The sequence below is a fragment of the Cnephaeus nilssonii genome (assembly GCF_951640355.1).
Source record: "Cnephaeus nilssonii genome assembly, chromosome: 22".
Taxonomy (NCBI): Eukaryota; Metazoa; Chordata; class Mammalia; order Chiroptera; family Vespertilionidae; genus Cnephaeus; species Cnephaeus nilssonii.
The window spans coordinates 4,470,314-4,493,599 of NC_137093.1; the positions used below are offsets into that span (position 1 = coordinate 4,470,314).

General features: G+C 48.8%; 1 protein-coding gene across 2 annotated transcripts; it reads right to left on the reverse strand.

The window, feature by feature from the left end:
- Positions 1 to 12,029: 12,029 nt before the first annotated feature.
- Positions 12,030 to 23,112, reverse strand: MLEC (malectin). Of its 2 annotated transcripts, XM_079762743.1 has the most exons (5): positions 22,711 to 23,110; positions 16,464 to 16,642; positions 15,727 to 15,903; positions 15,565 to 15,622; positions 12,030 to 13,870 (listed from the first exon to the last, which is right to left on the reverse strand). In XM_079762743.1, exons 1-5 carry the CDS (start codon positions 22,931 to 22,933, stop codon positions 13,641 to 13,643), a joined length of 867 nt encoding a protein of 288 aa, XP_079618869.1. In that variant the 5' UTR covers positions 22,934 to 23,110; the 3' UTR covers positions 12,030 to 13,640. The 2 variants fall into 2 exon arrangements, with proteins under 2 accessions (XP_079618869.1, XP_079618870.1); XM_079762744.1 differs by lacking the exons at positions 15,565 to 15,622; positions 15,727 to 15,903 and having other exon boundaries at positions 22,711 to 23,112.
- Positions 23,113 to 23,286: the final 174 nt, after the last annotated feature.

A 23,286-nucleotide genomic window follows, 5' to 3' on the forward strand; every position in this document is an offset into this window, starting at 1 on the left:
CCGGCGCCAAGATGGCCGCCGCCTCCGCAGCGCCGTAACTATGGAGAGGGGGCGTGGCCGCGGCACCTGGGGGCGTGGCCGCGGCCCTGGGCGGGGGCGGGGCCGGCGGGCGGGCCCTTCCCCAGTCCGGTTCCAGCCAGGTGGCGGGCCCTGGGCGTGTCTGGAAATTTAGTACCCCATTCTCTTAGGACCCAAAGGCACCCCAAGTGTTTTTTAAAATACCTCGCACGGTCAAATGACTGTCATATAAATTGTGGACCAGGCGAAAACCTGGAGAAAATGGCTTTTAATCTGCACCACACAAGTCAGTGAAAAGTGCTTGCTATGCTAAAGCAGCTTTCCAGTTACACTGTCATTCCTAAACCCTTTGGGCTAGCACTGGCTGGGCTACAGGAAACGTAAAATGAATGAGGTTAGGGGTTTGCGTCGGCCTTATTCACCACTGTTTTGGGCAGTCTAGCTATAGACCAACACACTTGGTAGGTGCCCTAATAGTGATTATCGATTGGATGAATGAGTGAAGGAGGGAAGGAGAGCCTGGACAGTACCCTGCTATGCGGGAGCTCCCAGTTTGTTGGGAAGACTGTGAAATACGTGATTCATTATGTGGCCCTTCCTCCTGACCAGCCCAATGAGTGGATGGACCAGAGGACAACCAGAGTGCTGACTGCTGGAGAGGCACACACAGCAAAGGTGCTGCCGGAGTACACGGGCGTGGCCTGGGGGGTCAGGGAGAGGTTTCACGGTGACTTCTGCAGGAACCTTGGAAGTTAACCGTGATTCCACCAACTGGAGAAGATGGGTTGGGATGAGGGGAAGGCTGCCTTTCTATACCCACGTGGCTCCTTCTCTAGGGATTCTGGATCCACACTCTTCTGTGTTGGGGGCGTGGGCCTGACGGATGCAGCGTGTCAGCTAGGCCTGATTTCACCTCTCAGACAGGCCAGAGTGAACTCTCCCTCTCCCCATGGTCAGCCTCAAGACTTGTGGAGCCCCTCTCACCTGATGGGAGGGGTTGGGAGGGGTTGACAGGCCTAGCCTGGTTCTTGGACAAAATCCAAACCCGACTCCACCCCGGTTGCCCAGCTTGGCGGGACAGTATGTGGCCAAGTTCCTATCTGAATGCTGTCCTGTCTTTGGGAGATTACCACCGGGTGGCACTTACCAAACCATTCAGGGAAATTTTAATAGATGTGTACAAAGAATGAAAGTCTTTCCCTTTGCAAACAACTCTTTTTAAACCACTGGCAGTGAGTGGTTCCTGAAGAATTTCCAGGACTTTTAATATGCTACTTGATTGTGAATCACCAAGAGGGGTTTTCACAGACAGCCACTTCCCACTCACGTGCTCACTGGATTTTTGTTCTCAGGGCACCAGGATAGAGTTACTGGGACCCCAGCTTTTCTCTTTCTAGGAATAACAAATGTATTAACCCCTTTACTTGCCATTCCACATCCAAGAACTTAGCCTACATGTAAGCACTAGGATTTTTTTTACTGCAGGACCATTTGTAACATTTTTAACTCTTTGCACTCGCTTGCTTTTTTCTCGATTCCTTTATTCTACTCAGGATTTAATTTTTTAAATACCCCAGATTTTACAAAGCGCGGCAGTAGAATGAAAAACGAGTTTCTTTTCATACAAACTTAATTATTTGGATTTTTTAATATTTCAAATTATTGATACATTCAAAGAGTATAAAAAGAGCTGCTACCTATGCTAACCGTGTCGAGTCACACTCGACATCCGAGTGCAAAAGGTTAAAAATTACGAAGGCTCTGGCTGGTGTTGTTCCGTGGTGACCTGGCTAGCGGTTTTCAACCTGTGGGTTGCGACCCACAGGTTGAGAACCGCTGCTGTAGAGCTTAAGACCATCGGAAAACACAGATATTTACATTACGATTCATTAACAGTAGCAAAATTAGTTATGAAGTAGCAACGAAAATAATTTTATGGTTGGGGGTCACCACAACATGAGGAACTGTATTAAAGGGTCGCGGCATTAAAAAGGTTGAGAACCACTGGGCTAGAGTGTCATCCTGCAAGCCGGAGGGTCCCAGGTTTGATTCCTGGTCAAGGGCACATACCTCAGTTGCAGGTTCATTCCTGGTCCTGTTGCGGTGCATGTGGGAGTCAACCAATCAATGTGTCTCTCACATTAATGCTTCTCTCTCTCTCTTTCCCTCCCTCCCTTCAGCTCTCTCTAAAAATCAATGGAAAAAAATATCCTTGGATGAGGATTAACAAAAATAAATAAAAATAAAAAAATACCATAAATTACAGTTGCATTCATGTTATGCAGCTATTAAAAAGAATGAGATACAACTATATGGACTAGCATGAAGAGATCTCAAAGATATATTAAGACAGGCAGGAAAATAGAATCCCATTTGTTTAAAACAAAAAGTATATAAATATACAGATGTGTATTTGTAACTGCAATGGAAGGGGTTTAGATATAAAGGGTTAACCATGGTTCCTTCTGGAAGGGACTAAAGGGATTTATTCACCTATGTCACTATTTAGAGCTACTTCTGTACTATTTTATCACAACAAGCATATGATCAAGGGCTGCTTGTGAATTTATATAAAAAGAATCTTAGGATCTATTTCTGGAAGGCTGAGGCTAAGCAAAGTAGCCTTATTTTCTCTTAAAATTAAAAGCAACCTCAATCTAAATCACTTTTTTTTTCTGTTAAAAAATGTTAAATAAATACTTGCCATATAAGGGACTTGGGGCCTCTCTAGTCACTACCTATGAATTGTGGTTAAAAGGAAAAGACTATGTCTTTAGGAAAGCAGAAAACACAAAAAAGAAAAATATACATTTATATATCCTCTTTTTAAAAAGAAGTAGGAAAAATTAGGATCGTAGCTTCTAATCTCCCTAAGGTATATCAAAAGCCTCTTTTTAAATACGTTTTTTTAAATGTGGTACTTAATTATTTGATAAAATTGTTGACAGAGATAATCTGGAAGACAAATTATATATGTTTCAAATTTATAAATAGAGAAATAAAGATTTTAAAATAATGCAAAAAAATGTTTTTTATAAAGTACATAAACTGCCCAGCCAGCCTGGCTCAGTGCTTGAGCATCAACCTATGATCCAGGAGGCTGGGTTTGATTCCCAGTCAGGGCACAAGCCCAGGCTGTGGGCTCAATCCCCAGTAAGGCATGCAGGAGGCAGCTGATCAATAATTTTCATTATTGGTGTTTCTATCTCTCTCCCTCCTTTCTCTAAAAATCAATTTAAAAATGTATTTAAAAAGAAAAAAAGCACATATACTAATACCCCATTTGAAGGAAAAAGGGAAATTGAGATTTACCATCTATATATATATAAAAGCCCAAGCCACTGTTACGACCAAATGACCGGAATGACCGGTCACTATGACATGCACTGACCACCAGGGGGCAGAAGCGCCGCTCAGCCAGAAGCCAGGCTCACAGCTGGCGAGTGCAGCTGTGGCAGTGGGAGCCTCTCCTGCCTCCGTGGTCCTGCCAGGCACAGTGGGGGCCGGGATGAGCGGCAGAGGAGCTGTGCCCGCCCCAGCTGTGGCTCCTCCCCGGCTGCCTGCTGCTTCAGCACTGCTGTATCCCTCAGGGGATGTCGGACTGCCAGGTTTCGGCTGATCCCTGGCCTGTGGGGATCTGACATCCCCTGAGGGGTCCCAGATTACGAGAGGGCGCAGGCCAGGCTGAGGGACCCCACCCGTGCACAAATTCATGCGCCAGGCCTCTAGTATTAAATAATAGCCCCAAGGTTACCCTGAGCTGAACCTGGGAGGACTGGAGTAGAAAGCCTGGCTTCCCTCCCACCCCCCGGGGCGCTCTGCGAGTCCCTCTCCTTCACTGCGTGCTTTCTCACCGAGAGCTGTGACAGTGCCTGTGTTCCAGGGCAGTCAGGCAGTCTGCCTCCAATCAGGCCAGGCAGGTGGGGCCCGGAGCTGGTGCAGCCAAGGTAAGCAAGATATCAGAGGGCTTTTTTTCTGCAGAGGCTGAGAAGTTCAGTCCTCCTTCCTACCGCCTCCCTAAAGGTGGCATGCATCGCATCAGTGAGTCCCGGCTGGGACTGCAGGCATGCCTTGTAGTCTGGGACTGAGAGCTAATAATTTCCCTAGTACCCATGGCACTTCTTTCGCTGGCTGAGGGCTATTTTGTAAAAGCATGAACTTATTATTTATATCCCATCTGTTTCCAAAAGGGCTTCTGGCATATTCCAAAGTCATATAGCACAAGATTGGTGAGTGAAAATTCATGTAGCCTTGTCAAAGGCAGTACTTTCAAAATTGTTAAAGCATATACTGTTTGATCCAGTAATTCCTTGATGGAATTCTAAAGAAACATGCACATGTGCACTATATATATATATATATATATATATATATATATATATACACACACACACACACACACAGATATAAAAATACATATAAACCAAAAGATACACACCATACTGTCACCTGTATTGTCCTCTAGGGAACAGAGTAGTAGGAATGAGAAAGATGAGTTTTTACATTTTGTACACCATATAATTTTTAAAATGTACTTATGTATTCTATTTATTTATTACTTTTAAAAATGTTTTTGATTTCATAGAGAGGAAGGGAGAGGGAGAAAAAGAAACATCAGTGACGAGAATCATTGATTGGCTGCCTCCTGCACACCCTCTACTGGGGATCCAGCCCACAACCTGGACATGTGCCCTGACAGGGAATCGAACCATGACCTCCTGGTTCATGGGTCGACACTCAACCACTGAGCCACACCGGCTGGGCTATTTATACATTTTTTATCACTAAGTCTTCTTTTAAATTATTATTTTTATTTTAAATCTTTATTGTTGAGAGTATTACAGATGTTCCTTTTTTCCCCCTATTGTCCCCCTGCACTAGGTTCCTGCCCCACCTCAGGCCTTCTCCACCCTATTGTCTCTGTCCATAGGTAAAACATATCCTATATAATAAAAGGGTAATATGCAAATTGACTAACGGCAAAACGACCGGTTGCTATGCTATGCACTGACCACCAGGGGGCAGACACTCAATGCAGGAGCTGCCCCCAGCCTGCAGGCCCCAATCGGGTAATTGGGGCCTGCTGGCCAACCTCTCAGTCCCTCCCCCCCCCGGCCAGCAGACTCCAATCGCCTGATGGTGAATGGGGAACCGGGGGTGGGTGGCGGTGGCGGGCAGAGCCAGCGAGCGGACAGGAACTGTCAACCTCTTGGTTCCTCCCCACCCCGCCGGCAGGCTCCAATCACCCAATGGCGAACGGGGAACTGGGGGTGGGTGGCAGTGGGGAGCGGGGCCAGCTGCTGGCAGCCAGGGAAGATGGCCCTGATTGCAGGCCAGGCCTAGGGACCATATCCATGCATGAATTTCGTGCGCCGGGCCTCTAGTATGCATAAGATCTCTGGTTAATCTCTTCTCACCCCCACTACCTCCCTTCCAAGATTCGTCAGTCTGTTCCATGTTTCCATGCCTCTGATTCCATTTTATTTATCAGTTTATTTATTAGATATCCCTCCTGATTAAAGAAACGCCACACATGGGTGTCAGACCAGCCCATTCCACGCCTTTGCCCCTCATACCAGTCTCAATATGCTTTCTTCTTTACTTCTCTAGTTGTAGCATTTCTATTCAGCCAGATTTCAGGTGGTTCTGAATGATGGTTGTTCTGTATTTTAGCTGTAATTTTGATGTGATTATGGGAGGCGTTTACTTACACTGCCATCTTGGTTCTCTCATATCACTAAGTCTTTTTAAATACATTTTATTGATTTTTTTTTTTTTTTTTACAGAGAGGAAGGGAGAGGGACAGAGAGTTAGAAACATCGAGGAGAGAGAAACATTGATCAGCTGCCTCCTGCACACTCCCCACTGGTTATGTGCCCGCAACCAAGGTACATGCCCTTGACCGGAATCTAACCTGGGACCCTTGAGTCCGAAGGTCGACGCTCTATCCACTGAGCCAAACCGGTTAGGACCATATCACTAAGTCTTAAAAGGTCACTTTCTTTTTCAGAGAAAGAACAACATAATAGCCCAGCCAGTGTGGCTCAGTGGGTTGAGCACTGTCTTGCACACCAAAAGGTAGCTGGTGAGATTCCTGTTCTGGGTACATATGGAAGGCAGCCAATCCATGCTTCTCTCTCACATTGTTTCTCTCTCTTAAAAAAAAAAAATAATGTTGTGGCATTAAGAGCACAGCCGTTGTAGCCAGTCCTCACGGTGCCACTTGCCAGCTCTGTGACTCTGGGAGCCTCTGTCTCCTCATGTGTAAGTCAGGCGAGTCACACACCTTTCCTAAGGGTGTGAAGGGGGATGGCAAACAGCGCCAGAAAGCACGAGGCCGGTGCTGGGGCATGCGGAGGAGTCTCAGGCATGGCTGCCAGCCCGTCTTTCAGGGCCTCTCTCCCCAGGACCCGCTCTCTGCTGAGGCAGGCACAAGCCATGGAACTGGGTTGGAAAGTGCAGCAACTGAAAAGAACACTCAAGTCAGAGCTGAGAGGAAAGGAACTGGGGACCCAGCCTCGAGGAAGCAACAGCTGGATTCAAGTGGCAGCAGTGAGGAAACCCACGGGAGCCAGTCTTAGTACAAGGCCTAAGCCAAACAGCAAGCGGGGTTCCTGAGACTAATACAAGTGGCCAGCAACAAACAGCTCAGCCAACGCGGGCCAGAGGCCTGCGGCGAGTGCCTTCCGTCTCACGTTGCTAGAGAGCAGAGGCAAGCCGCTCCAGAACCTCCCTGCCCCACCTCCCTTCTGCCTTGACCCCTCACCACTGCTACAGCAACAACTTTCCAGTAAATGTTGGAAAAGCTCATCTCTCTTCCTCTACGGGGGATGGAGGGGGGTGGGGTACTAAGTATGAAGAAAGGTCCGACACACCGGCTCCAGCCTACCCGGAGCCTGATTTCCTCAGCAAGATTAAGATCTGGACCCAAGCAGTGGTTTAACCCAGCCCCCGGCACTTGGCCCAAGATCTTGTCAGACAATTTCCCTCCCTGCAACTCCCTAGAGCAGGGCTTCTTCAGGTCTCTTCCCCATTTGGCAGCCCGTGCAAAGCTACTTGAAATAGTAACAGCTAAATCCGAATTAGTCAAGAACTCCAGTTACGGGTGGGCTCAAGCTAAGAAAGAAGCTCTGTGGGCCTCCTGGCTTATTTGGGCCCGGAGAACAGACTCCAGCAACACTGGCCTCATTCTTCGAGCTGAGCACTGAATTCTGCCCTTCAGGGGATCACGGAGGGCCGTGGCCAAACTATCCCTCCCTCGCCCCAAACCAGCAGCCTCCCTTCCTGCTTGGTGGAATACAGCAGGTAGGCTCTGGAGCCGTGTCAGAGCATCACGGGGAATGGGAGGCAGGAGAGAGTAATGACTAAGAGCAAGAGTACTCGTGTAAAATCCCAGCTCTGCCTCCTACTAGTTGTGTGGCTTTGGGCGAGTAATTTCACCTCTTAAAGGCTAATACCAGCTGGTTTGTTGAAGGTTAAACAGAGATAACACCTGTAAAAGTGCTTGCCGCTGTCAGCTTACCCATTGCAAGGGCTCAAGAAAGGATCCCTACACTCATCATTCGTACAGCCTTGGGAAGAACACAGGCTTGCGGGCAGACAGACTGGGTGTGAGTCCTGGCTTGCCCTTTTACCCTGGGATACATTATCGAAGCTTTTTGGGTTTCTGTTCCTCAGCTGTAAACGTGGCAGATAAATTACAGAGGGGAAAATCCTTCCTGCTCTTTCTGCCCCCTCCCAGTGCATACTCAACACTGACAACCAGAAAGGAGAAAGCAGAGAAAACTGTCCACGGCTTAGCGTGCCACAGCCATGGTGGGAGCTGAGGGCAAGAGGAGAGGCGGAGCCGGCTGGCTCAGTGTGCCTTGGCAGTGAGACAGTCAGGGTCTGGTGTTCCAGTGAGAGTGGAAACAAAACAAAAGGTTTATTTTCCCTTGAGTGTGCTATTGGTTGACCTGCCAGGCATGGTTTTACAGAACTTCAGTTCCTGAACCAAACATCCCAGCAAAAAGAAAAGCAAGAGACATGTGCCTAGCGGTGTGGCTCAGTGGTTGAGCATCATCCCATGAACCAGGAGGTTACGGTTCAATTCCCGGTCAGGGCACATGCCTGGGTTTCAGGCTCCATCCCCAGTAGGGGGTGTGCAGGAGGCAGTCGATCAATATTTCTCTCTCATTGATGTTTCTATCTCTCTCTCTCTCTCTCACTCTCCCTTCCTCTCTCTGAAATCAATAAAAAAATTAATTTCTTAAAAAGCAAGAGATGTAGCTAAATGGACAAAAGCTCCCATACTCTTCACAGAACCTGTGCAGCCAAACGAACCCCAGGGTCTCCCTTTTCCCACCTCAACACCTCACCTCTTTGCAATCAAGTTCAAACTCAATCCCAACACAGAGTGTCACTGCAAATTGTTTATTAAAACACAAAGCAATGGACAGTGAAAAACATCCTGAATTTTTTTTCTTTTTGGTGGGAACAGGGTGGGGCATGGAAGGGGAGGGACAGGTGGAGACAGCCCAGAAGGAAAGAGAGCTCTGTCCACCTCTACTGCTTTCCCGGGCCAGCCAGGTTCAAAGCCCCTCTGTCACATCTCACGGTGCTGCTGCAAACGCGTGTTGTGGCTACAGACGGAGTTGGTTTCGCCTCGGCAGGGAGAGGATGGGAATCGAGAGTAGGAACTACAGAGGGCTACTAAGAACTTGACACTATTCTCCAGGACTTGGTACAGAACAGAGCAGCCAGGACCAATCTGTCGGGGCGGGGTTGGCTTCCTGACAAGCCAGGTTCATGGTAGAAGTGGCTGCCCTGAGCTCAGAATGGGCAGCTGGTCCTAGTGGGAGAACTTGGTGGAAGAAAAATACAAGGAGGAAACTGACCCAGGGTCAAATATCTTTTCATTCCCTGGATCACAACACAACAGGGAAGAGGAGTCAAGAATGTCTCATTCCTAGATTTACCGTACCATCTCTCCCTGCCAGTTCTCCCCTCCCACCTGGCAAGTCGGCTCTCCTTTCCCAACAGTTGTCCTTTGACAGAACGGAAGGCGCACTTCAGTTTGTTGTTGTGTTTTTCTCATACTGAAGTAAAGCACTGAAGCTCAAAATAGAGGTGAGAATGGAGTTCTCCTGTGCCTGGTGCTACAGGCCCCCACCTCACAAGACTGCCTGGATGCAAGAGGTGCCAAGGCCTTCTGCCAACTCTAACAGGCACTACTGTCTCCCCGGCTGCCAGCACAATCCTGGCTCCTTGTTTTTATACTCCTGGGGGAACCCATCCCGAGAGATCTATCCTGCTCTTTTCCTGCCAACCCAGCTCGTCCCCAAATCATCTGCTCTTATCAAAACGACTTGGCAACCTAAAGTAGGCTAGCCAAAAGGCAGCTGGGGAAGGACTCCACATCAGCAGCAAGCCACCCATGTACAAAGAAGAAAGCCGCCCTCACTGAGCAGCTAACCTATTGCTGCCAATCTTGTAGCCAAATGAGGAAGTCTAGCCTTCTTGCTCCAGTAGAGGTCTCAATACAGAAAGGAGTCCTAGCTTGGACTGAAAGGGAAAAATTACTCTGAGCTCTCTGAAGCTTGAACATTAAGGCTTCTTTGCAATTTTCTTAGAGCTCCTTGATCCCTAATTATATCTTCCCATAGAAGAGAAGCAGATTTCTCCTAAGATTGCTGAACAGACCCGAGGTGTTACCGGTTCTGCTTCTGCACCATCAATAGCCTCATCCCAGGCTTCTTCCCCTGGAGCCACAGCAGGAGATCCAAAGCACAGCCCCCTCTTTTACACAGAAGCGTCTGTCAGTCTCTCACTTTGGAAAGGTCACCTGCTCTCCTCGGTCCTTTCGGAAAGGCATGGAGGACAATAGAACATGTTGCCACTTGATGACATTAAGGCTCCTCAAGGCAAGACACTTGAATTAGGTCAGAGCCAGCCAGCAAAGGGGCGGGGGAAGGAGGGACGGGGAAGCAGCCCCGTGGCAGGGACTGAAAGACCCCTGCCCAGACCTGAATCTAGAGGGAATGCCCACCCTGGCTCAGAGCAGGAGAGGAAAAGGCACGTGCTGACCGGGGTGGGTCTGTCCCCAATCCCCAGGGAGGGTAGAGAACCTGCTGATTCTTTCCCTGGGCTTCCCAAGGTGAGTCCATTTCTAGGGAAAGGTATGTAAGTGCTAGGAAAAGGAATACACTGCTGCTGTTTTCTGACTTTCAACTGAGATTCCAAAAGCCATCGGCAGGCCTTCCCATGAGAGGGTACAAGCAGGATAAGAAGGAAGTGAGATTCCTTAAAACGAAAGCTTCTCCAAAAAGATAAAGAAGTCAAATCACAACTCCGAAACTGGATTAAACAGTTCCCAGACACAGAAAGAGGAAGGTAAACTTAACCCAAACTTCGCGCCATCTCTTTAAAGCCTAAGTGACCGCTCATGTGATCCCCAATTTCAGGCCAGTATTTCTTAGGCAAACAATGGGAACAAGAGAACAAGATCACACGCTCAAACCAACAGGTGACCCTGCAGGCCCTGGGTCCTCCTGGGAGCCTAACCCTACTCACACCTACAGATGACCATCTTTTAAGTCACCGGAACTCAACGTATCCACTGAGCAGCTTCTCCTTACAGTGGAGATTTTCTGGAAAAAGTGGATGTGGTTTAGGGGACGTGAGTCCCACAGACTGTTTCCTGGCACAATGTTTCAGCATGAGTGAAGCCCAAAAAGTCCCCTCGGAGGCCAGCTGGCCCCTGACCCAAACCAGAGCTACCCTGCAGACTCTCAGCCCGCCTTCAGCAGACCCCTCTGCGTGGTCCACCACAACAACTGAAGCCACACTTCGGGCAAAAGGAGTTCCACCTTGGCTGTCCGCTCTTAGCTTCGGCGAGCTGGGCTCAGGGGGGTCTAAACACCTAGGCAGAGTGTGGATCCCGTAGAAGAGCCCAGGTTTCCCCTCCCCACCCCTAGCTGGCCTCACTCATCACCCCCAACCTCAGTCAGAACCCCTGCAGTGCAGGCTCTCAGTCCTAGCACTAGCTCAGAATACAGGCATGGGAACAAACAGTGCAAAAAGCAAAAAATGAACTACAGAGTAATTCTTGACCCAAACAATACAAAAATAAAAATACAGAGTGCCCCCCCTACCCCTTTAACCTAAACTTCATGTACCTCTATCATATCTTGGAGGAGTAAAAAAAAGCTTTCAAGTTCAGCATCATGAGCCAGCTGTGTCAGCCCTTGGCTCCAGGGGACTCTACCCCAGCCCCCACCATCTCTTCCTGTTTCCTCATTCCCCTTTAGTTTTTGTCAGCCATAGAAAGATGTTCCTTCCTTTCAGACACAACCGAAGAGGAAAGTGCCCATCCCTATCCCTGAGCTCAGGGGAAAAGGGTGGGCTGGAAACAGAGGCAGAAGCAAAGCTGCTTGGCTTACAGTACCGTTAGGAAATGGCCCCAAGAGCCAGGGTTTCCTTCTGAGACTCTGAGTCACTGAAGGGATGGGTTGAAGTGAGGAGGCGGGGACCCCTCCTTCCTCAGAGAGACCCAGGCAAACTAACAAGGCAGAATGGAGGCAGCAAGTCTTCCTTTCTCTCTTGTCAACTGTCCTGGCAGTGGCCTAGGGCTCTGGGGAGCTGTGATAGAATGGGAATCAAAGCCACTGTCAGAAGCCCAGTTCACAGTCAGGGTGTCCACTGCCCAGGCAGGTGGTCCCAGCATCAAGGCTACAGGACATCCTTAAAGCAGGGAGCTTTGTGAAGCACTCCAAAAAGTGTTCCTCTGATTGCAGCCCGGGCCGCAGCCATCCAGCCGCCTAACTCGATACCCTAGCACTGAGGCCTAAGTCACAGCTAAAACAAAGGGCTACAACTCTCACAGAACAAAATGCTGGCCTGGAGGAACTCAGTAAAAGCCAAAACCCAGGACATGAGCCCAAGAACTACTTAGTTTGTCACTAACAAAGATGGAGCCTCTTTGAAAACATACCTCAAAGGAGAAACTCAAAATTAAACATATTCTTTAAAAAAAAAAAATCTATCTGGCCTGAGATTCTTTGCTGCTCTAGCTCAAGCAGAAGCTAATCTTGCTGCCTTCCATTTACAAAACTCCTTGTAGCTGGGAGAAAGGTGACAATGACCAGAAAAGAGGGAATCAGGGAAGCTTCATTTTCTGCAGAAAAATTTCCAGGGAATTCAAAACAGACACTTAGATGCTAAGGTTGGCTTCAGAACCGCCAGGACTAAGGCTGACTGGAAATCTCAGCCTTGTCACACCAGAACCTGGCTGCCACCTGGACAGGAAAACGAACGGACGGAGGAGCATCCTATTAACATCAGCGAGCAGTGTCACGGGGTCAGACATAAACAACCAGTCACTTCCTTGGGGCAGCTCTAGGCATAGCCCACAACTGGCTGAGCTGTGACAGAGAAGGACATAGGGATAAATGAACATCAGATTCTAGACACTAAACAGTGGTCAGTCACTTAGTAGGACTCATGTCTCTGAGGTTGCTCTTAAATTATGCTAACATAAGCCTTTTCTAATCCAAAGACCAGAAGAGACTCTTAAGGTCAAGTGTTCTGTTGCTGCAGGCTGGAAAGCGTCTCTGTCTCCTGGCAGCAAGACCCCACAAAGGGGCCAGTAAAAGAACTGCTGGGTCAGGTCTTCCTGGCTGCTGGCTCAGAGATCCAGGGAGGGAGGTACCATCAAGGTGAAGTGGTAGATGACAAGACATTCAAGCAGACGGAATCCCAAGTCCTCACATCTCCTTCCCTTCTTGGCAATAATTTAGTGAGATGGTTGAGAGAGACAAGAGATTTCAAATGAGCCAGATTAAGAATCAAAAAAAAGAGAGAGAGAGAAGAAGAAGAAATCAAGTCTCCAACAGGCACTGAAATAAAAATGATTTGTTGTGGTAACAAGTCAGAGGCAATTTCAGGACCTGACATAAACTAATCGTCTTCGATACCAGACAGTCCTCTGACTGGCACATGTTAGGGAGACAAGCAATGATAAAGCTCAAACACTGAAGGTGGAACCATCATAGGGCTAAAACCAGAAAGGCTTCCAAGTAAGAAAGTATCTACTTCTCTTTCCTTTTAAAAACCCCCTTCTGTTTTCATCTTTATCATACAAATTATACATCTTCACACACACACACACACACACAAACCACACATACTCTCAACCCCAGGGCATCGGAAATGTATCTGGACATAACTTCAGAACATACCCAACTCCCAGCACTGGTCCTCTCAGGTAAGGAGATGACCTTTCCCTGCGGTTAAATTCTAACCTAAAAAGAGGTGTCTGCTCCAAGTTCAGAGTCCTTTCCACTAGGTACACAGACGAGGATCCTTGAACAGGCAGGACCCAGGTTGCCCTCAGTGCCCTAGAGAAGAAAGAAATGGCTGGGGCCAGCCGCAAAGGGAGGACTGGGACTGAAGCAGGTCTGGGACCAGGTGGTGAACGAGGGCTGCTCTCTACTCAATCTGCCTCTTTTTATCTCCTTTAATTTTTTTTTGTGGTTTTTAGTTTGTTTGTTTTTGTTAATCACTATGAAAAATACAGAAACCAAACCAACATGTTTGGTTTCTTTCCCACACCCCTCCACCCTGTTCAGGATGGCAATTTGTTCTCACAACCGGCAGAGGCAGAAGAGAGTTGGAATGAAGACTCCGAAGGCCACCAGGATAGGAAACATGAGGCTGCTGTTGTCCGAGGCATAGGGGTTGGGCGTGCGGGGGCCTGACTGCACCCGGTTCTTATTGGTCTGTCTTTTGAGATTAGATCCTTCATCGTATTCTTCTTCCTCCTCTTCCTCTTCTTTCTTCTCCAATCCTGGATGAGGCTGCAGCTTTGGTACATCTGACAAAAAAGAGGATACCTTTTAAGTAAGACCCACAGCATTTAAGTGAGACCCTTAACAGCAGTAAATGAGTCACAATAAGGAGAAGCTATGACCTAACCAGGGTCCAAAGGAAGGAGCAGAAGTAGCAGAAATAGCTTCTAGCCTGGGGAATAGCAGATTCCTAAAAACATTAGCCTTCTGTAGATTTTTTTTTTTTTTGCCTTCTTTAGATTTAACTAAAAAGCAGTAAAAGCCCTGCACACCGGAAGGGTCACTATCTCTGCTTCCAGTCTTAGTTCTCCAGATCCCCAAGAGGACAGGCTGGACAGGGATGACACAACACCCAAACTTAACCTTTCCAAATCCCTCCTCGTCCCTCCCATAATCCATTCCCTTTGGATTCACAAAGCAGCTGAGTTCTGGGTTCCCACACATACTACCCCTCTGCTCTGTCTCCTCCTTAGGGACCGAGCTACAAATCTGTTGGTAGCAAGACATCCTCCTGGATGTCATCCTATCAGCATGGGGGAACAGCAAGACAACAGGATGAGCCCTGGCCAGGTGGCTCTGTTGGTTGGAGTCATCCTGTGCACCAAAACGTTGCGGGTTCAATTCCTGGTCAGGACACATACCTAGGCTGCGGTTTGATTCCCGGTTGGGGCCTCCCATCATAGGGCTAAAACCAGACAGGCTTCCAAGTAAGAAAGTATCTACTTGCGTATGGGAGGCAAACGGTCGATATTTGTCTCTCACATAGATGTTTCTCTCTCCCTCTTTTTGTTTTTCCCTTTCTTAAATCAATAAACATATCCTTAGGTGAGGACAGAAAAAGAAAACTTAAACGCAGACAACAGGACGAGCTCCTTAGTGCATTCAGGATGAGTTGGGAAAAGGTACATAGGTGGGATGGGGAGAAAAGTCACTAAAACACAAGCTTTCTCTGCAAAAATCAGCCTGGGAAGCTGGCGGCCAACACAGTCTCAACCTTGAGAAAGAAATATACCCTTCAGCCGGATCACAAGGGTGAGGAGACATTAATACATGAACTTTTGTCCAGTGCAGTCTGGCAATGCTGGAGCCTCCAGAGCATCCGAAACCATGAAGAACGCCTTTGTCCCCCCGCCACCCCCCGAGGAAATAGATATCAAAGAAACAGAATAAAGAAAAGTTTTATTTATTTATTTATTTATTTATGTTTTACAGTGAGAAAGGGAGAGGGATAGAGAGTTAGAAACATCGATGGGAGAGAAACATCGATCAGCTGCCTCCTGCACACCTCCCACTGGGGATGTGCCCACAACCAAGGTATATGCCCTTGACCGGAATCGAACCCAGGACCTTTCAGTCCGCAGGCCGAAGCTCTATCCACTGAGCCAAACCAGTTAGAGCTAAAGAAAAATTTTAGGCAATTCCAAATGACTGTAAGGGTCAGGGCACACCAACAGGTACCATTTACAATGAAGTTAAAGGAACTTGTCCAAAACCAAACAGCTGATTAAATGGCAGGAATAAGATTTAAACACAAGATCATGCTCTAAAGCTTATGGCCAGCACCATGCTACACTCCCTCCCAGCGATCTGACTCTGGAGTCTCCACAATTTGGCTGTAAGTAATAGTTTCAAAGTAGTGAGCAGCTAAATTATTCCCCCCAAGGGTTTTCTCAACCACATCCTTCAGCCCAAGTCAAAAAGCGGATCAAAAACAACTTACCATCCACTGTCCCGGCCATGATGTAGAGTGCACAGACTTTGGGATTGTCATAGTACCCCTAGGAAACGGGAACAGTGGTCAGCCCCACAGAGCAGCAAACATTCCCCCGCACCCATGCCTGTGAGCTCTTCCTCGGCCGTGAGGGCAGAATAGGAGCGTTACCTTGACAAACTCGATGTAGAGTTTTCCTGTGAAGGTGGATACCTCCCCCTGGACGCTCAGCTTCCCTTTTCTGATGCTCATAGGGATGATTTCATCATGAGCTGTGCTGTGTCCAACACGATCAAAGATATCCAAGTCCTTCACCACAACATGGCCATTCAATCGCACATCAAATACCTTCCAAGATAAAAAAGGAGACAGTGCCAAAACCATCAGTTTCACACCCTTTCAGCAGCTGGATAACAGGCACCTGCTTGGGCTTCAAGTTCAAAAATAACTTAACAACAGGGCTAGATATACTCTAGGGTGACTGAGGTCCTTTACCTGATCCAAATCAAGTCCATGTTCCTTGTCAGGGAGGCCTCATACTGGCCTTAGGAAACAAAGAATACAAGCAAAAAGTTCAACATGGAAAGAGGGAAATTCACAGGAAGGGACAGGAAAAGAACAAGGCCAAAAACAAGAAGGTGCTGACCACAAAGACGGGAGAGCGCACCTGAGGGCCTCACAGGGTCCGTCTGCGCCAAGGGCTAGGATTCTGGCTTTGCCTTCTGTCACCAGCCCCATGGCCAGTGCAGCCTGTGAGCAGTGGGACACCAGCATTTTAGGGGCAAAGGAGTCCAGCTTTTCCCTCAAAGCTCATCTGTTCTTCCCTTCTGGGAGGCCCACAGCAGAAGACTATCCAAAAGTGGCAAAGTCTCACTGGTGGGGGGCACGGGGGGCTGACCAGGCCTCACCTTCTGCTGGGACTGTGCAAAGTAGACCTCAGCAAATTTCAACACCAGCACATAGTCCCCTTCCTCCTTGATGGGCACTTCGTAGCCAAAGGTCTCCTCATTGTACCGCTCTGTTTGATATAGGATCTGGTCCTCGGGGTTGGAACGGAGGATTGGCAGTTTCATGCCATAGTCAGAGGCTGGGGACAAAAGACAAAGAGAAACCACATCAGAGGCAAAACATAAAAGAAAAGCAGAGACCCCAGAATGGCCAGAGGCATTTCCAGGGCAATGCTAATAACCCCCCAGTGGAAGAGGCAAACCCCTCTGCACCTGGCTCCAAACAGACCGGACACAAAGGCAAGATAACTAGTATTAAGCCAGAGTAAAATGAAAGAAACCACACACTAATCACCCCAACAGATCCCTTCACCCTCATAGCAGGACTTTATAGAAGTTCTTCTTTCAGAAATGACTTTTTCTCAGCTGTATAGAGCGCGGTGGGAAGAGAACAAGTCTAACTCATTATGAGAACAAAGCACTGCTACAGCTGCCTGGTTCCCTGCAGGAACGCTTCAGAGAACCTCATAAAAGGGGGATGGCCAGGAACTCCACAAGAAGATTAAGTTCAATGAATGTTGTTGTTGTTTTTTCATGTAGAAAAGCTCAGAGACTATAAAACAGGACATCTGTTAGGAAAGTTGTTCTTCATTGTCTTTACCACAACTAAGATACCAGCTTTAGTTGCTTTGTATGATTTTTCATTCAAAAAGTTCCAAGGCTGGAAAGGAGAAACATGCTTATATAAAGAAGGGTGTGATGCTCTCTAATTTCCTTTTGGTCCGAGCACCATACTCCCCAGACTCACAAAATGCAGCCTCACCCACTCTCTTGAGCATTCCCCCAGTTAAAGGAAAACAGAACTTCCTGCTGTATCACCAGCACCTAACAGGATCCCTGGCACATACGTAGGCACTTGCTGGGATTTGCTGAGCGAACCAATGGCAACAACGGAGGTGCCTGCGAGGCAGCGAAGCCCTGCTCTTCTCCCCACAGGGCTAGAGCCATCCCAGCGGGGAGAGAAGATCTGCCAAGGCCCTCTGCCCCTCTGGCTTAAGAGGACCACGTGCTGGGAGTTACCTTTCCCACGTCAGACTGACAAGGAATAAGACAGGGGAAAAGTAAAAAGACACTTACTGTGGGTCGGTATCAGAACAGCCCCCAGCACTCCCCAAACTTGGTAGGCGATGATACCGTATATGTGTATCTTCCCCCCACTTAACAAACTGGGGTCTTTCCTCAAATGTAAGATACTCCCTCCAGCTCCAGAGCTGAATAGTCCTCTGACTCCGTTATCCTGTAAACACGAGGCCTTCCAGTGCTCCAAAAATCTACTTTCCAAACTAGGACTGAACAGGGATCTCGGTACAGCTTTTGCCCCTAAAAAGCTGGTGTCCCAATACCTGGCCTCTCCTCCAGCTTGGAATTAAGACTTCGAGGCCACCTTCCCATCTCACACAGTGACTCTGAAGACATTTGGCACCTAGATCCTTTGGGAGATGTCTAGGAGAGGCCATCCCTGGGCATTGTCTTCTGAATCACCAAAACTCCAAGGGAGAGAATATTTTAAGAGAATAACTAAAGATCCAAAGACTAAGGTCAAGCCCTCAAAAAAAAAAAATAAATAAATAAACATAACTGTTAACAGTTCCTATACGTGAACAGTAGCCTGCGATCAGATGGACTGATGAAACAATGCACCAGGAAGCTCATCGCACTTTTGTCTTCAGACTTTTCTTCTTCCTATTTCTCCTCAAGAAATCAAAGAGCAGCTGAGTAACACTACAAAGGATGTACTGCTAACATGCCCCAGCTCTTTCCCAGGCTCACACGACATTACACTGGGGCATAAACCTATAAAGATTAAGACTGCTATTTTTCTTTCAACTGAGTCCTAAGAATTTCCTTCTTCCATGAGGACCAAGATCCCCATAAATTTGGAACATTAACTAGATTTGCTTTTTAGATACACAGAAAATTTTGTGCATGTGTGGGAAACTTTTTTTTAATCTTTGCAGAGTGGAAAAAATGAGAAATTAACAGTAATGTAATCTCTGGCAGTTTCAGCCCAACAACTAAGAAAACTCAGCCATGTGAACAAAAACTACTTAACAACCTTGGAATTACCTTTAAATATTTGCCCTTTAAAGTCCAAGTGGCATTCCCCGGAGATCTGCCACATGCAAAGTTGAATTTGCCCAAGTCCCAAGAGATACAGCTGCGAAAAGGGTTTTCTCCCCTCCTTTGCCTTTATGTATTCACAGCTAAACAGATTTCTCTAAAAACAGTGACGTGTACACAGTACACTGTGAATTTGGCACAATACAGCTCAGCCAGCCAGAAAGGAAGGGGCCAAGGGGCCTGCATTATGTCCGCTGTTTCTTAGACAATGGAGTAGCCAGCCCAGGTTTCAGAGTAAGACAGAGGTAGATTTGCATCCTGGCTTTGCCACCTACTATGTGATTCAGATCAAGTTATTTTCTCTGGGTGTTTTCTCACTTGTAACGTGGGGACTTCACCTACCTAAATTCTCTTGTGAACTTCTGCTACTTCGAGGGGCTGCAAATGAAGCCTGCATCTTAGGTGACAGCATAGGGACAGAATCTAAATAAATCCTGTGGCCTTAAGCAAACCAGAGGCATCCTATCTTTCAAGCTCTTATCTCACCAAGGCCAAAGTCTGCCCCAGCTAAAAGAAGGCTGCCCAGAAAAGGGTCTTCCTTAGAAGAATTAGTCATCTGATAGGCTTAGGCCCCTAGCCAGTACCACACCCCCCTGCAGCCTTGTTCTACCCTACTTTTTTTTTTTTAATGTTTTTTTACTAGAGGCCCGGTGCACGAAATTCATGCACTGAGTGGGGGTTGGGAGGAGCGGTCCCTCAGCCCAGCCTGTGCCCTCTCGCAGTCCAGGAGCCCTTGGGGGATGCCTAAGCCATCAGTCGGACATCCTTAGCGCTGCAGTGGAGGCGGGAGAGGCTCCCATCATGGCTGCTGAGCTCGCCAGCCGTGAGCCCGGCTTCTGGCTGAGCGGCGCTCCCCCTGTGGGAGCACACTGACCACCAGGGGGCAGCTCCTGCACTGAGCATCTGCAACCTGGTGGTCAGTGCACGTCATAGCGACTGGTTGTCTGCAGTTTGGTCAATTTGCATATTAGCCTTTTATTATACAGGAGGATTAATTTTTTAGAGCGAGAGGAAGGGAAAGGGATAGAGAAATAGAAACATTGATGAGAGAGAAATATCATTGATCATTTGCTTCCTGCATGTCCCCCACAGGGAATCAAGCCTGCAACCTGGGCATGTGCCCTGACCAGAATCGAATCAGTGACCTCTTGGTTCCTGGGTCAATGCTCAACCTCTGAGATACACTGGCCAGGCTACCCTACTTTTAATTCCATATTAAAGGTCATCAAGCAAAGAAAAAGATAAAGACACTTTAACCTACTCTGGACAGGAGAGTTTTCAGATTCATATCACTGATTTCTAAAGCATGATGTTTTATTAAGAAGGAAAATAAGGCTCAGAGAGGTAAAGTAATTTTTTCAAGGTAATACAAATGATTAGCAGCTATCTTCTATGAAGAGGAAATAGCCTCTCCTAAAACCAAGCCAAGCGCTATGCCCTCAGGCCAAATAAGTAGGTCTTTTCTTCCTTAGAATCAAGAGGAACCCAGAATACGCAAGTTACAAAGAACCTAGAATATGCAGCATGCCAAAATCCCAAATCGAGCGCTTCTGAGAATCATTCTCCTCCGTAGTGGTACTTTCATCTATTGAATCACACAAGTTGAAAAAGCCTTTCCCAAGCTGTCCATATCTCCTATGAACACCAACTCTCCTCGAGGCAGAAATGAAGTTCAATAAACATTATGAAGGACCCTTTGAAAGCAAAAGCCACTAGGTGCCCTGGGCCACTCACAGTTACATGAATGCTGAACTACAAAGACACCATAGAGAAACAGCAAGTTCAAAAGCAGGCCAAACCCTTATCTGGATTAACTTGGCAACAAATACCTGAATTCATTCAACATGAAATGAACTTTCTTTAGCGTGCTGGAAACACTCTCAGGCCTGGGGAAAGACAGAAGACATGCAGCTCTTACTGCAACCGGTGTGAACAGCTACAGGAGGCAGAGGTCTCCAAGTAGCTGGCACACCCTTCTCCAAACAGTGCCAGCGAAGGCAAGCGGCGTGAACAGCTGCACTTCCCTGGGTGGTGCCACTCCTTAGCACAGAAGAAACTAGAGAGCTGCCTCCTGAGAGTGGAAGCTTAATCACATCTCAGCCCGGACCTAATGCCAGCAAAACGCTCCTCTCAGGCACCCAGAAGTGCAATACTCAACAGGCTGGTCCAAGCTGCAGCGGGAAAGCACCTTCCACTCTTCATCCATGCCTTAATGCTGCTACAGTGCTGACCCAAATGACAGACTGGAGCAGGGAACTCCACTGACAGAGTGCCTCAACGGCTAGGGTCTGGGTTAGGACTCCAGTACACATGAGCTTTGATAGGTCTCCTGTAATTCTACTTGCTACAATAAACTCCGAAGGAACTGCCACCAGGAGCCAAAAACCCAAGGACAGGGAGCCTGGTGACTGGTGATCAAGCCAAAAACCAAAAACAACACCTGTACCAGCAAATTACAACCAGGATTTGTGAAGGATAAGAGGAGTAGCAGGGGACTAAACCTGTGTGGTCCCAACTTCCTCCTCTGCCAATGGGCCTAAAAGGATAGTGTAACCCATGGAAAGTCTGGGTCTGTCTGTGAAAGGAACATCACCACAGCTATCTCCAGAGGCAAAGTCCACTAACGTCTCTCGTTTCCTCAGGGCGCATACCCAGGAAGAAAGAGGAAGGGTCCCGGATGGAGATAGCTGTGACCTCGAGCTGCGAAGTCGGGCTTTGGCGGCGGGTACAGCTGCTAGAGACTGAGGCCCTGACTCAGCTGAACCCAGGTTACTGAGACCTACACGCCAGGGCTAAATAAATTCCAAGACAAACATAGAACTTCAGAACACAGCCCTGTGTCCCAACACCCTCAGATGTATGTAAGCCATAAACTCCCTAACATAACAGACTCCGGGACACTGCAATGAACTTGGAATAACTAAGTTCAACGCTTTAGTCAAGGCAAAGCCAAATCTGGGAATCGTGGAAAAAGAGTGCGCGAAAGCCTGTCCCTGGTTTTCTGGAGATGCACGTGGCCCAGGCGGCTGCCTCCGACCCCAGCATGCAGCATAAACCTTCCAACACGTGAAGCAGGAACTGCTTCTCAAACCTGCTCCCAATCCCGCTTACAGAAGGAACAGTCCAGAGCAGATTTTCCCAAAGAGTGGTCTGGGGGTGACTGACCTCAGAAGCTCCTGGTGCAGAAACCGGGGCTTCATTTCTTAGCTCTGGGGTTTGCATTTTTAACCAACTCCCCTGGCAATTCTTCCACAAACATGGAGAACGGTGCAGCTCTGTAAAAACTACTATTGCTCACTCTGTTAAGTGGAAATCATTCTCCCCATAAGCTGGAATATCAGACCTCTCTGGACACTTAGGGTAGGTTCTACACTCAGAATATTCAGACCTCAGCCGGCCGCCCCGGCTGACACGCCGCCAGCCGCCAGCGCGGGATGGCTTCGGCATCACCACCGTCGGGGCGGCCTGCACCGGCCACCTTTAAGCTCACACAGTCCTCGTTCCAAAGGGGGGCGGGGAGGAGGCAGTAACCAAACTTTCCCGGTCCCTTCTCTCGAAGACTCCTTTCTATTCTGGCTAAGCATCAATCCCCGCTCCTGCAGGAGGAGGAAGGGCAGCGGCCGATGTCTGGGTCGGCGGGAATCTACCGGGACCGGACTTGATCGGAGAGAACCACCCGGGCCCGGGACGCCGATGACCTACAAGCGCGAGGCCTCGAGGTGCCAACAGGCCGCCCTCGTCTTTACTTTTTTCTCAGCTCGGGTGGAGGCGAGGGGTTAAGAAAATGCAGGATGCGAGGTCCGACTATAACTTTTAGCCAACTCTCTGCCTCGATGGCTCTTGGTAGCTTCTCGAGCCAGTGCCAGGCTGTGAGCTGCGACCGGGTCCCTGGGGGAACTGCAGAGAGAAACTTCGCTCCAGAGACGCGGCCCCGGGGTCGAGGAAGGGGCTCAGGGCCCGCAGCCCTCGGCCAGCTGCGCCCAGCACGACAGGCCCGGGACCCCGCGGCTCCGCGAGGGGCGCTCACCTCGGCCCACCCGGCCTTCCAAAGGGTCCTTGCGAAAGTGGATCCCGTGCACGTCCACATGCGCCTCGCCGCCCGCGTTGACGGCCCAAATCACGCTCTCGGGCAGCCCGGCTCCCGCCGCGCCGACCACGCCGAGCCCTGGCCCGCCGAGCGCCGGCAGCAGCAGCAGCAGCAGTCGCAGGAGCGCCACCGCGGCTCCCTCAACCGCCCTGGCCCCCAGCATGGCGGCCACCACAGCGGGGGCAGCCTCCGCCAACCCTCGTCCTCAGCCGGCCTCCAGGCCGCCCTGGACTCAGAGGAACAGCGCCACGAGCTGCCCTGCCTCAACCGCCGGGGACATGTCGTTCTCAGGCCTACTTCTCAGCCACCGCGGCCGCCTCCCACCTCAGGAACAACCTACCCCGTCGCCCAGCCCCGGCCACGATCTGCAGCCAATCAGTGTCCGGTGCTCATTAATTACCCAAAACCCCGCCGGAAAGCGTCCGCTCATTGGCTGCCAGGAGCGGGGAAGGGCGTGGCTACTCCCAGGCGCCGGCCCAACCATCAGGCACAAGAGGGAGCGCGCGCAGAGGTTCG